Source organism: Adiantum capillus-veneris, chromosome 19, assembly GCF_014529385.1.
Source record: "Adiantum capillus-veneris isolate H3 chromosome 19, ASM1452938v2, whole genome shotgun sequence".
NCBI classification, from domain to species: Eukaryota; Viridiplantae; Streptophyta; class Polypodiopsida; order Polypodiales; family Pteridaceae; genus Adiantum; species Adiantum capillus-veneris.
The window spans coordinates 112,677,961-112,690,404 of NC_140949.1; the positions used below are offsets into that span (position 1 = coordinate 112,677,961).

At 43.1% G+C, this 12,444-nt stretch overlaps 1 protein-coding gene across 2 annotated transcripts in view; it reads left to right on the top strand.

Annotated features, from left to right (window-relative positions):
- LOC147434678 (histidine--tRNA ligase, chloroplastic/mitochondrial-like) overlaps positions 1-12,444 on the top strand; it is a 40,569-nt gene that overhangs the window by 27,605 nt on the left and 520 nt on the right. The window contains exons 2-11 of one of the 2 annotated variants that reach the window (XM_086491128.1): positions 7,743-7,930; positions 8,104-8,199; positions 8,290-8,378; positions 8,462-8,591; positions 8,996-9,088; positions 9,212-9,286; positions 10,426-10,543; positions 11,681-11,823; positions 12,010-12,138; positions 12,230-12,393. In XM_086491128.1, the coding sequence (XP_086347254.1) occupies positions 7,743-7,930; positions 8,104-8,199; positions 8,290-8,378; positions 8,462-8,591; positions 8,996-9,088; positions 9,212-9,286; positions 10,426-10,543; positions 11,681-11,823; positions 12,010-12,138; positions 12,230-12,393 (1,225 nt within the window). The remainder of the gene's footprint in view (positions 1-7,742; positions 7,931-8,103; positions 8,200-8,289; positions 8,379-8,461; positions 8,592-8,995; positions 9,089-9,211; positions 9,287-10,425; positions 10,544-11,680; positions 11,824-12,009; positions 12,139-12,229; positions 12,394-12,444) is intronic. The other variant, XM_086491129.1, reaches the window with a different exon arrangement.

The window sequence follows — 12,444 nt, forward strand, 5'->3', positions numbered from 1 at the left end:
ATGCGTCACAGGGGTCAGAAAAGGCCACCAAGGACAAGGATTCTGCCGGGACTTCTGGAGCGCAGGCGAAGAAACAGTAAAGAAAGCGTGTTGTGCGTAAGTCGCTCGAGGAAAAGAAGGTCCTAATGGTTGAAAATAAATGCTTTATATGTGAGCAGCCTGGTCACTTTGCTACCGATTGTCCACAAAGGAAAAGACCAGCTGACTCAAATGATAAAGAAGACCAGAAAGGCAAGAAGCTTAAACTACGGTAGGTTTGGTACCAGACATGGTGGGTGACAGGCCCAGTACAGATGCCAGTGAGTTATGTAGGACATGGGGTAAAGTTAGGGATCAGACGACACTCATCTTCTTTGATCTAGGTGTCAAAGCCAACTTTATCTCACCAGAGTTAGCTATGAAGCTGGGCATCAGAGCTGAAGAGATGGGGTACACAGCACAGGCAGAGTTGGCATGTCCTGGCCACTCAGAGTGTGTTACTCCCATCATTGGAAAGTTGCGTCTGCATATTCAGTCGTATGTGGACACAGAAGAGTTCTACATCGTCCCGTTGGAAGGATGTGACGCCTTGTTGGGGATCCCGTGGATGTTCCGAGTGCATGGAGTCTTGGATGCCTACAACAAAAAGATCACTGTACAGCATAGGGGCAAAACTCACATCTTGGATGTAAAGCTTAAAGGAGAGTCAGTCCCTATTGTATCTGCTTCTGCTATCACTTTTGTAATAAAGAATCATCTTTCTGTGTACTTGATTTTTGCACGTGATGTCTCAGATAGTGATCAATCAAATTTATCTGTGTTAGATAAAGAAAGGTCAGCATTTTTGCAAAAGTTTAGTGACTTTTTCTGATTCATTACCGTCGCAATTGCTGCCAGAGAGACCTGAGGACCATCGGATAGATTTGGTGCCAGGATGTAGCCCACCAAGTAGACCTCCCTACAGGGTTAGCGCGGCGCAACAGAAAGAGAGTATGGGCCAGGTTGAGGAGTTATTAGAGAAGGGGCTGATTCAGCTTAGTTCTTTACCCTTTTGCTCCCCAGTGCTCCTAGTGCAGAAGAAGGATGGCTCATGGCGCATGTGTATTGGTTACCGTGCGTTGAATAAGAATACCATCAAGAATAGGTTTCCTATTCCTAGAATTGATGATATTCTCGATCGTTTAGAGGGTGCTTCAATTTTTAGTAGGATAGACCTTAAGAGTGGGTACCATCAGATTCGTATAAGGCCAGAGGATGTGCACAAGACTGCGTTTAGAACGACATTTGGTCTTTATGAGTTTCTAGTGATGCCGTTTGGGCTAACAAATGCTCCTGCTACGTTCAACAGAATGATGGACCGGATTCTCCGCTCGCATCAACAGTTTGTTGGGACGTTCTTCGATGACATGATAGTGTATTCGAAGAATGAAGAGGAGCATAGGCGTCACTTGACCATTGTGTTCGAAGAGCTGCGCAGTCACAGGTTACTTGTCAATCCTAAGAAAAGTGAATTCTTCCTCGAAGAGATCCACTTTCTTGGCCACATAGTCTCAAAGGATGGTGTCAGAATGGATCCCGCAAAAGTGGAAGCTATTAGGACATGGCCAGACTTGAAGACTGTGCACGATGTCAGAAGCTTCTTGGGATTGTGTTCCTACTATAGAAGGTTTATTTTGCATAGATAGCATCTCCTCTTCACGCTTTGCAAAAGAAAGAGGTCACTTTTAGATGGACCCAAAAAGAGATTTCAGCTTTTAGTCTCTTAAAGGAAAAGTTGACTTCAGATCCTGTAATTGTTTTGCCAGATCTCTGGAAGTCATTTGTGGTCCAGTGTGACGCGTGTGGCAGTAGCATCGGAGCAGTGCTAATGCAAGATGGATGGGTAGTAGCTTATGAAAGCCGAATTTTGCAAGGGCCAGAGATGACTATGCAAGTCTATGAGAAAGAGCTCTTGGCCGTGATTGATGCACTTTTTAGTTGGAAGCACTACCTCTTAGGTGCTGATTTTGTTGTCCAAACAGATCATTAGACCTTGCGATACTTCTTGACACAGTCAAAGTTATCCGAAAAGCATATGCGATGGGCAAACATTCTTTCCATGTTCCACTTCCAGATTATGCATGTGGAAGGCAAGAAGAATGTTGTGGCTGATACATTATCAAGAAAGCCACAAATTTCAGCTGTGTTAATTCCTTATCATCATGAGCTAGATGACATGAAGGAACAATATACTGTTGATGAAGATTTTGCAAGGATCTTTGAACAATTACAAGAGAGGCAACATCATGAGCACTACCTCCTCAGAGATGGTTTTATGATGATGCATGGCAGACTTTGTGTCACAAGGCCACTGCGACATAAGGTCATGGAAGAGAGTCATGTCCCACCGTATGCAGGGCATCGTGGCATTGATGCGACAGTTAAAGCGATAGAGACATTCTTCTATTGGCCTACCTTGAGGAGAGATGTGGATGCCTTTGTGCGAGCATGCATAATTTGCCAAAAGGTCAAGTTTGACAGGCAAAAGGCACTAGGGTTGTTACAACCACTGCCGATTCCGGATAAGCCATGGGAAAGCATTGTTATGGACTTTATCTTTGATCTTCCAAGAACGCCAACAGGGAATGATGGTATATGGATCTTTATTTGCAAGTTCAGCAAGCAGGCCCATTTTATCCCTGTCAGGAAGAAGATAAAATCTGATCAGATGGCATGCTTGTTCATGTACAATGTGTTTAATTACCATGGTATGCCACAATCGATTATCACTGATCGTGATCCTTGCATGACCAGTTTGTTCTGGAGAGGATTGTTTGAGAACATGGGCACTACTCTCAAGTTCTCGTCTTCGTTTCATTTACAAACTGATGGACAGTCAGAAGACGCTAATTTTACTGTCTTAGATCTGCTGAAATGCTATGTGTCGGATAATAAAGGCAAGTGGGAACAATATTTGCCTATGCTTGAGTATGCATACAATAATATGGTGCATTCATCTACTGGCCAAGCACCTTTTGAGATTGTTGAAGGCGGCAAGAAGGTTCCTCCCATTTTGCATACAAAGGACAAGATCTTTGAGGCAGATCAATATGTTGAGAACATGGATGAAATGTACAAGAAAATAAAAGTTGCCTTGGAGAAGACTCGGGCAAAACAGAAAAAGGCTGCTGATCGTCACCGTCGTGAATTGCTGTTATCACCTGGTGATTGGGTTCTGTTAAGGTTCGAAAAGACAAGGTAAAGGAAAATGAAGGGCAAGGAACCGCTATGTCCCGAGCTCAGTATGCGTTACTATGGGCCTTTTCAAGTGCTTGACAAGATCAACGATGTGGCTTACAGGCTGAAATTGCTTGATGCATGGAAGATTCATAATGCGTATCACGTGAGTCTTCTAAGACACTTCGTGGGTGATGTGCCAGAAGATATGCCAGATGAGGATTAGCCAGAAGTTGAGGAACTTGATGAGATCCTGGTATCTGAGCAAGTTTTGGCACATAAGGATAGAAAAGTTAAAGGACAAGTTGCAAGACGATATTTGGTGAAGTTCAAGAACTATCCGCCTATGGATGCAAAGTGGATGGAAGAGCATGAACTGTCAGAGTCACTAAATGTATTGCAGCTTTACCTTGAAGCCTTTGGGTTACAACCTACTTATGCCCCAACCCAACATGTGCAAAGGAGGGGTAATGATAGAGCTAGTACATTATTTAAATATACATATGAATTCAGTGTAATAGATGGAAATGACAAATATGAAGGTCTCATTAAGTCATTTGTATCTATGTGTTACGACCTTTCTTGCAGATACATGCGATGATAAAAGAGTGTTAATAGCACAAGATCATAGTGGCGTGTATTTATGGTATGCAATCGAGGACGTTTGCGATTTCAAGAGGGGGGTATGTCACGGGGACGTGGCAGCTGTTAACTATGTCACGAGGACGTGGCAATTGCTAACCTTAGTTGTTGGTTTCTTTTCAATAATTTTTGTTTTATTTTTGAGACCCTCTTTTTGAAGTAGCAAACGGTCGGACATTGTATGGCTAATGTAAACGGTAGTTTCACCCACATACGGGAAGTGGTCGGCATTGGAATTCGTATAGTAAGAGGATGTCTAGGCTCAGAGCAAGATCATATAGTTCCCCCCCGTCGCACTTAGCAAGTTGGTGGATACTAGGAAGTGAACTCAATAAAGGCATAAAGTCAAGGTGGGACTACCAATAGAAAGTATCCGACAGTTGGGCCACATTGCACTTTTGGATGCGGTCCCAACGAGGATAGATGGTCAGATGACCAGTGGGAGCCCAACGGAATCATTTCCTAAAATTTAGGGAACTGCTATTTTGGGCCGTGAAATGTGTTCGCGTCATTACCTCCGGTATGACTAGGGGAACATTTTACAACTCTGCTGCGAAGTCAACTGGGCAACCAGTCGGGAGATTTTTAAGCGGCAAACCCGAAACGGGAAAATGCTTGTAAATGCGCCAAGTGGCAGATTTTCATGGACTTGCCTCCTACAGAAAAATGGGCGCTGAATTTTAAGCTGAGAGGAGCCTCATTTTGGTTTTTGCCATAGGTTAAGAGCTATGGAGTGCTTCCTTTCCCTCTATGTACAATGTGGTGCCTGGAGTGATGCCCTGCACGCTACACACTGCTCTCTCTCTCTCTCTCTCTCTCTCTCTCTCTCTCTCTCTCTCTCTCTCTCTCTCACAAGGCAAGAGCCTCTTGCACAGGTATTGGGTTAGCTAGTGGCTAATCCCCCGCAGATACAGGTGAATTCGGAGAGGTTTCACGTGAGAAATCTCGTCCGATTCAAAGGGCAAGTAGCCCTACAAGTGCGGGAGCTTGAGCACACGAAACGGAGCCCAAAACAGGGAATTACAGCCTGCTGTGTATTTTTGCAGGTTTAGGGTTTCGTCCCTAAATGGTCCCTAATACCCCCAGGAGGTTCGGGGACGCGAGGGGACCGCTGTAGAGGTGATCTGGCGCATTTTCGGGGCAGAAAACAGAGAATTCAGCGTGCTGCAGATTCTCGCCAGGTTTTGCAAAGTGTCCGTATGCGTCTGGAAAGTCATCTATTGCGTGGGGATACTGACTGTGAAGCGTCCTTGTACAATTATGTTACTGAAATCGGGCCAGAACAGGTGTTTCTCAGCCTGGATTATGCGGGGCAGCTCGTAGGAGATCACAGGTTTTATTCCCTCTGTTAAAGAATAAAGAAATGCCAAAAGGGGCGCCAATTTTGGGGCCTACAGGTTGTCAGCGTCTGCTCGGGGCATTCTAGCTTCCGAGCCGTGTGTGTATTCAAGTTTTAATTCCTGTCGTAGATTTTCTTTGCAAAGTGCTCTGTGTGTGTGTGTCTAAAGTAAAGAATTTCGGGTGAAAGCCAAAGCCTACCGCCCCACCGGCCGGTTTCAATTTCCATAAGTGACCTGTTTTTCCTCTCATGCAACACCATTTTGCTGAGGTGTATAAGGCACTGTACATTGGTGTTTTATCCCACTACTAGCCAGAAATGCATTAAATTCATGAGACATATACTCCCCCCCTCGATCGGAACGGAGGGTGCCCATAGTACATTTCGAGACATTTTCAGCCATAGCCAGAAATTGTTTGAAGCACATAAAAACTTCGGACTTCGCTTTAAGCGGAAATACCCATGCATACCTGGAGTAAACATCAATGAAAGTCACGAAGTAAAGGTAATTGCTCAAGGACGGAGTTTGCATGGGTCCACAAACATCACTATGCACAAGTTGCAATCTGCATGTGGCCCTAATTGAACCATCCTTTGGAAGCTTCGAACGCTGCATCTTACCCAAAATACAGCCTTCACAAACATGTTTGACAGGTGCTTCAAGAGGTGGCAAAGAAGCAACCATATTAGATTTTTGCAAACGCAGCAAACTGGCAAAATTCAGATAACCAAAACGTGCATGCAAATGTTTTGCATCTGAAATAGCCCTTGAATCAGCAACTGCATTTGCAAAATTTTGTCCACACTTGTCATACAAAGTGAGCTTATACAACCCACGACACAAAAGCTCAGATGCAACAATTTCATCACCAAAACTGAGATCATGAATTGTATATTTGCTATCCACAAATTTGACTACAAGTCCAAGTCTAGCAAGTGTAGGTACAGACAAAAGATTCTTCTTGATCCCAAGTACATAAAGTGCATCAACAAGTGTGAAAGAACTGCCATTTGCAGCAGTAAGCACAATCTTTCCAATTCCTTGAACCGGATAAGAGGCATGGTTGGCACAAGTGACTGAATTCCCATGAGGGACAGACTCGAGAGAGGTGAACAATTCACGATGTGAGGTAATGTGCTTTGTAGCACCATTGTCGAAATACCACACATGTGAATGTGCAGCAACTGACATGCATGCATCATGGACAACAGGATTGTAAGTGCACTCTGCACTAAAAGCCCATTGTGCATCAACATCAGCATCACAGTCTCCTTTCACAGAAGACTCAACAATGGTTGCATTGATAGTGGAACCAACATTTGCAGTGGAACCACCCTCTTTCTTCTTAGCCTCTTTGGCCTTCAACTTAGGACACTGCTTGATCAAGTGATCATTAGCTTTACAATAATGGCAACGCATCTTCTTTTTGCCCTTATCACCAGAATTTCCAGACGAAGTGCTGCTAGCAGAAGCATTGGGAACAAAAGTTTTGCCACTCGCAGCAGAACCATAAGAAGTGGTGGCATTGCTGTTACCACCCTTTCTTTGAGAAGCAATAAAAACCTGTTCAACTGCACGCTGTCTACTCCTGTTTTTTCTGGAAAGTGACTCTTGCAACAGCAATGTGCATAATGCATCAAACTTGACAACTTCAGGATTTCCTTGGGTCATAAGTCTCCAAGTACTAGCAAAAGTCTGGTAAGAATCTGGTAAGGCATCAAGAACAGTCTGCACAAGGGAACTGTCTGAAATGACTTCACCTGCAGAAATAAGTTGCTCATTGATATCCTTGACACCAGTCGGACAAAAGTGCAGCCTATATGCATATGCTTTGGGTGGCCAGCCTTGTGAAGCAGCAGAGTGGTATAAGTCTTAACAATGATCCCCCAAATCGACTCAATGGGCACTCCCATCTCATGTAGTCTGCGCATCAATCTGGCTGTGGGAACCACGTCAAATGCTTTGTGGAAATCTACAAAGCTACAATAAATCCGTCTCCGCCCTACCCTCCTGGATGATGGCTTTGAGTGTTAGAATATGGTCAAGAGTGGAGAAGCGTCTCCTAAAACCGGCCTGTCTCGCTACCCGTATGCTATCACTCTCTGCTCATCTGCTCGACTACTGCTCAAGGATGGATGCTTACAACCGTGCCAATGTGAAAGAGGGGGGGGGGGGGGGGGGTGGGGGGGGTATGAAGAGGGAGGTGCTGGTATGAAGATTTGGCCAGCGCTGCAAACCAGGGCACACATAAGACACTTGCACATAGCAGCAGACTTCCTCTAACCTATACATGTGCTGTGAATGACGATCCACGAGCTTCTATCAGATGATGCTATGTGACAAGTTAGATCTTAACGCTTATTTGCTAGTGTCTTTTTTGTATGACACCCTTTGTTTTTCAAGAGGCTCCTTTTTTGTGCACTAAAAACATGCATAGTGGACCATGCTGTGCTCGTGTGCTTCAATGTACTTTATTTCCTGCAAGTACTTCTAAGAACATGCATTGTAATGTTTGGATATTTTCGTTCGAATTTTGTTATGATGTTTATCGATACCAATGCATAGGACAACGAATGTATGCTGTGGTAGGAGCTACTGTAACAACTAGTGAAGCTAGCAGAGGGCCTGCCTCTGCAGGTCCTCCTCCTCCCATTACTGAAGAAAGCATTGATTACAACCCACCACGTGGTACCAGAGACTTTGCCCCAGATGAAATGCGTTTGCGAAGCTGGCTCTTTCAGCGCTTCAGAGAGGTAATTTAGACATTATGTTCACAAAATAATTTCAAGTGCTTGTTGTGGATGTTTTTCCACATGTTTCATGCACTGAATTGAAGAGTACATTTTATTCACATGTTGATAGGTACTGGTTGCTTGCATCACTTGTCTTGGACAACACATGATTTACATTGTGGCGGTGCCTAAAGGTATCCAGGTTATTCGCTTTTGAGGAGGTGGATTTTCCTGTACTTGAATCAGAGGCTTTGTTTGTAAGGAAAGCAGGTGAAGAAATCACACAGCAGGTATTCTTGAGAACCAGCACTCTTCTTGGTATTTATGCATTTAAAACCTCTAGTCTTGTGAGATTCATGCTTGTCTTGTTATTTTTGTAGCTTTACAACTTTGAGGACAAGAGTGGTCGCCGTGTTTCGTTGCGACCAGAGCTTACCCCATCATTAGCTCGACTGGTTTTGCAGAAAGGGTATGTACAATGACAAGTACTTTTGTTGTTTGGGGTTTTGTGATGATAGTGTGTTTCTTTTGTTGCATGTTGATTTTGCATAGAAAAGGTTTGCCATTTCCTGTGAAGTGGTTTGCCATAGGGCAATGCTGGCGATATGAAAGGATGACCAGGGGTAGAAGACGTGAACACTATCAATGGAACATGGATATACTTGGGATATCTGGAGTCGAGGTAACTTCTAAACGCAAGCTTCTTGCTTTGTGTGTGTGCGCGCTACTTCACTGTCTTCAGTTTGAAATCTAGATTATCCAGCTGTAGATAAAGAAAGTATATTGCAAGGTCCCACAATAAACTGTTGTGATTTGGACTGGTTTCTTTTAAATGCATAGAAAATTGGTCGTTGCATATGCTCTATTTCATACTACATAGTGAGGACACAAAGGCTGTGCAGACTCCAGAGGCCTTGGGTAAACCAGCTTGTATTGTAGGCATCATCCGCAGCTGAATGTTGTGTATACAAGGTGGTTCACAGTTTTGACACCTTTATAATTAACAAATTGGTGGGTAGTTTTAAAAGAGTCTTCCTGTTGTTTAGCTGGCTAACTGTCATCTAACATATGTTGAACTGTTAACAGGCAGAGGCAGAATTGCTGGCTGCTATTGTCACCTTTTTCAAGAAAGTTGGCATCACAAGTGAGGACGTTGGAATTAGGGTTTCCAATCGAAAGGTTTGCCATTTGTAAGCAGCTTTTTTGTCATGTGATACTCTCTTTGGGTCTTTGTCAGTTAGTTAACTACCGGTCATAACGAAATGCTTTGGAGATGCTCAACCATTTACTTGTGCTATGCAGGTTCTTCAGTCTGTTCTTGGGCGGTTTGGTGTGCCGAACGAATCGTTCGCTGCAGTCTGTGTGGTTGTGGATAAGGTTGTTCATCTCCTTTAGATTTTGAAGTACTGTTCAACAGATTTCAGATGCTTGTGGGTAAAACTCGTTTAAATTCTGTCTAGAATACAAGAACATTAAGCATGGCCAGCCCACCGAAGGGCACGAATACAAACGAACCAAGTTTAATTACAAACGCTAAACAATTACAGAGATCGTATAACAATCTCCTACTTGTAAACAACCGTTGAAGATGTATTTTGGAGTTATCAAGCCGTGTGGATGCTTAATACCTTCGTGTTTATAGATGCTCATATGTGTGTGTTGGTGTGTTTTGTTGGGAGTTATATTGATACCTTGTTCCACACCCAGTGCCCACCATGGAAGCTGGGAATGTGACAGTGTTTAGTCAATTCTGTGCCTGATGGAGCTGACGTTTTTGTCGATGACTACCACGAGTCTACAACTTTGTTTCTCTTGAGAACTGAGTTTGGGCTTTTCTTGGACTCACGTGCGTGCACACACGCTAGTGGGAAATTTCAAGGCGAGGAAAACCCATCGGAAATGGGATAGTACTATGTGGATTAGCTTCATGGTGAATTAATCAGTGATCTCGTAAAAGCAGAGTATCTTAGTAGCATTTGAAGTAGAGCTCATTGTTCTCAAAAGATAGATCCTCCAAAACAAAAGCAAGCGATGTCGAAGAGACATCTGAAAACATGGAAAACAATCGGGATTATCTTGGTGAAGCATGAGAAGATTAGGATATCTTCGGAGATCTTCAAACTGCCAAAGCGTCCAAAATGTGTCCCAAGTGAAGAAAGGCTATATCCTTAAAAATATTTGTAGATTTTCCTTGCTTTGAAAGCATGATGCCTTGTTTACACACAAACCTCTGTGCTAGTGCTGGTTTAGTAGGCCTTTTGCCCTTATGAGTGCAGAAGCAACTTAATACCTGGTTTTAAGCCATTATGAGCATTGTGGCAAACGTTAAAGATTTGTTTCATTTTGTCTTTTGTCTGCTTAATTAAATTTACTCCACTTTGCAGTAGTGTACATGTTTGTTCCATGGGTTGAGGTTGGACAGATTTTGGTGGGTCCTCACCCTGAAATGTGGCATTGTGTTTGGAGTTGGTTCTTTTTGCTTGCGATTCTTCTTATAGAGTTTAATATATTTGCAGATTGAAAAGATTGCCAGGGACGAAGTCGAAGGAGAGCTGTTGAAGCTTGGGGTTTCAAAGGATGCTGCTGATGGTATTCTTAGTGCGCTGTCACTGCGGACCCTCGCTGAACTTGAAGGTAGTATCAAAGAACACGTGGAAAAGATTCTTAAACTCTTAATTTTGTTTCTATTTTATGGATAATTGCTAACCTGGGAGTATGTACAGCAACATGTGAACTACAGTTGCATTTCATTTGTAGACATCATTTCTAAGATGGCCTGCGAACTTAGAACAAGTCTAACATCTGTATTTTTGGACTACATAAGTAGTCCTTAGTAAAGGGTTGTATTTTGGGTGCATCGGATAAAGTTTGCAGATTAGTGCCACATGGCAAGCTAATGATAATAAACCTTTTTATTATTATTTCTTTTAGGCCTTGGAGAGAGGGTGTTGACATTTGTGTACCTCTCTCTTTAAAGAGCATTGAGTATTGTGTCAAACCTTAATTTTTTATGCTGCTTGAGTTTTTTCATGTAAAATTCTTTTGTGAGTGTACTGTCAAAATCAACTGCAAAGCAAATTCTCTTAGTTTTCACAGAAAGTCTGGGGCGACAAGACATTCCCAAATTTGTTGTGTTTATTGCGACTGTAAGAGGGATGTGTCCATAATCTCCGTGCTAGATGTGTGTGCCAGGCAATCGATCCAAAGTCGTGAGTGCTGCAAAGCATGGCATGCTGGGCCTGTGGTTGTACTCCTTTTGGTAGGGATAATTTACCCTCGCTGATTAATGCTCTCTATTTCTATGGTTTTATGAGTGCTGTGGATGTATAATCATTTGTGTTTTTCTAAATAGAATTAGGGCCACGCATGCTCCAAGTTCAAGGGTCGAAACATACTTCCATACCTGTATGTTTGTCGTACGGAAACGTATGGGAAAAAAGTTCTCTTCAAATGTTTCTGATCTTATGGTAGGCTTTACTAATGTCAAGTTTATGGGGGTTATTGTGTTGATGAGATCACTGGTATGATTGCTGCTATCTTCAGCTATCTTCTAGCTTGTAGCAATAGGCGTCTAGATGGAGCTGCTGAGGGTCCCTGCTGTGTGGCCTCTTGGAAGAACCTGTTAATCGGAAAATTTGAGCTGCTCTTTCTTGCTTAAGCATTTCTTATCGGTTGCTTTGTCTTGATTTTTGTACTTCTAATACTGTTTTCTGTTTGATTTGTCAGCTTTGCCTGTGGACTTCTAATGCCATTTTCTGTTTGACCTGTCAGCTTTACTTGGTTCTGAAAATGAGGCAGCGACTGAGCTGAAACAGTTATTTGCCTTGGTTGATGTGTATGGTTTTAGCGATTGGCTGTCCTTTGATGCTTCAGTTGTTCGAGGGCTCGCTTATTACACAGGCACTGTGTTTGAAGTAATCTCTCTCTCTCTCTCTCTCTCTCTCTCTCTCTCTCTCTCTCTCTCTCTCTCTCTACATACATATACATATATCTTTTTTTATACATTATGTTTGCACATGTGCAAGCGCGCATGCACGCGCACACACAAACAGATCTCTTAATAAATACACCTTCTAAGAACGTGAAGGGATTTGTTGAAGGGGTTTGACAAAGCAGGAAAGCTACGTGCAATCTGCGGAGGTGGGCGATACGATCGCCTTCTGTCTACTTTTGGAGGGGAAGATACTCCTGCATGTGGCTTTGGTTTTGGAGATGCAGTAATAGTAGAGGTCAGTTCTTTGTTTACATTCAGTTATGTTCGTCTTTAATGTTCTCAATTGCAAAAGCCAGCAGTTTTAATGCTCCGAAGGTTTTGAGCAGTTACTGAAAGAGAGGCAGTTGCTGCCCGCTCTCCAGCAGGACGTAGACTGCATTGTGTTTTCCCTGGAGGATACCCTGCGGCCACAAGCTGGCTTAGTAGCCAGAACGTTGCGGGATGCAGGATATGCTGTGGAACTTGTGCTGGAGAGTAAAAAGATGAAATGGTAGAAAATTGTGTTTTTTCATCCTTTTTGCCACAATTGTTTGAGGGCTCT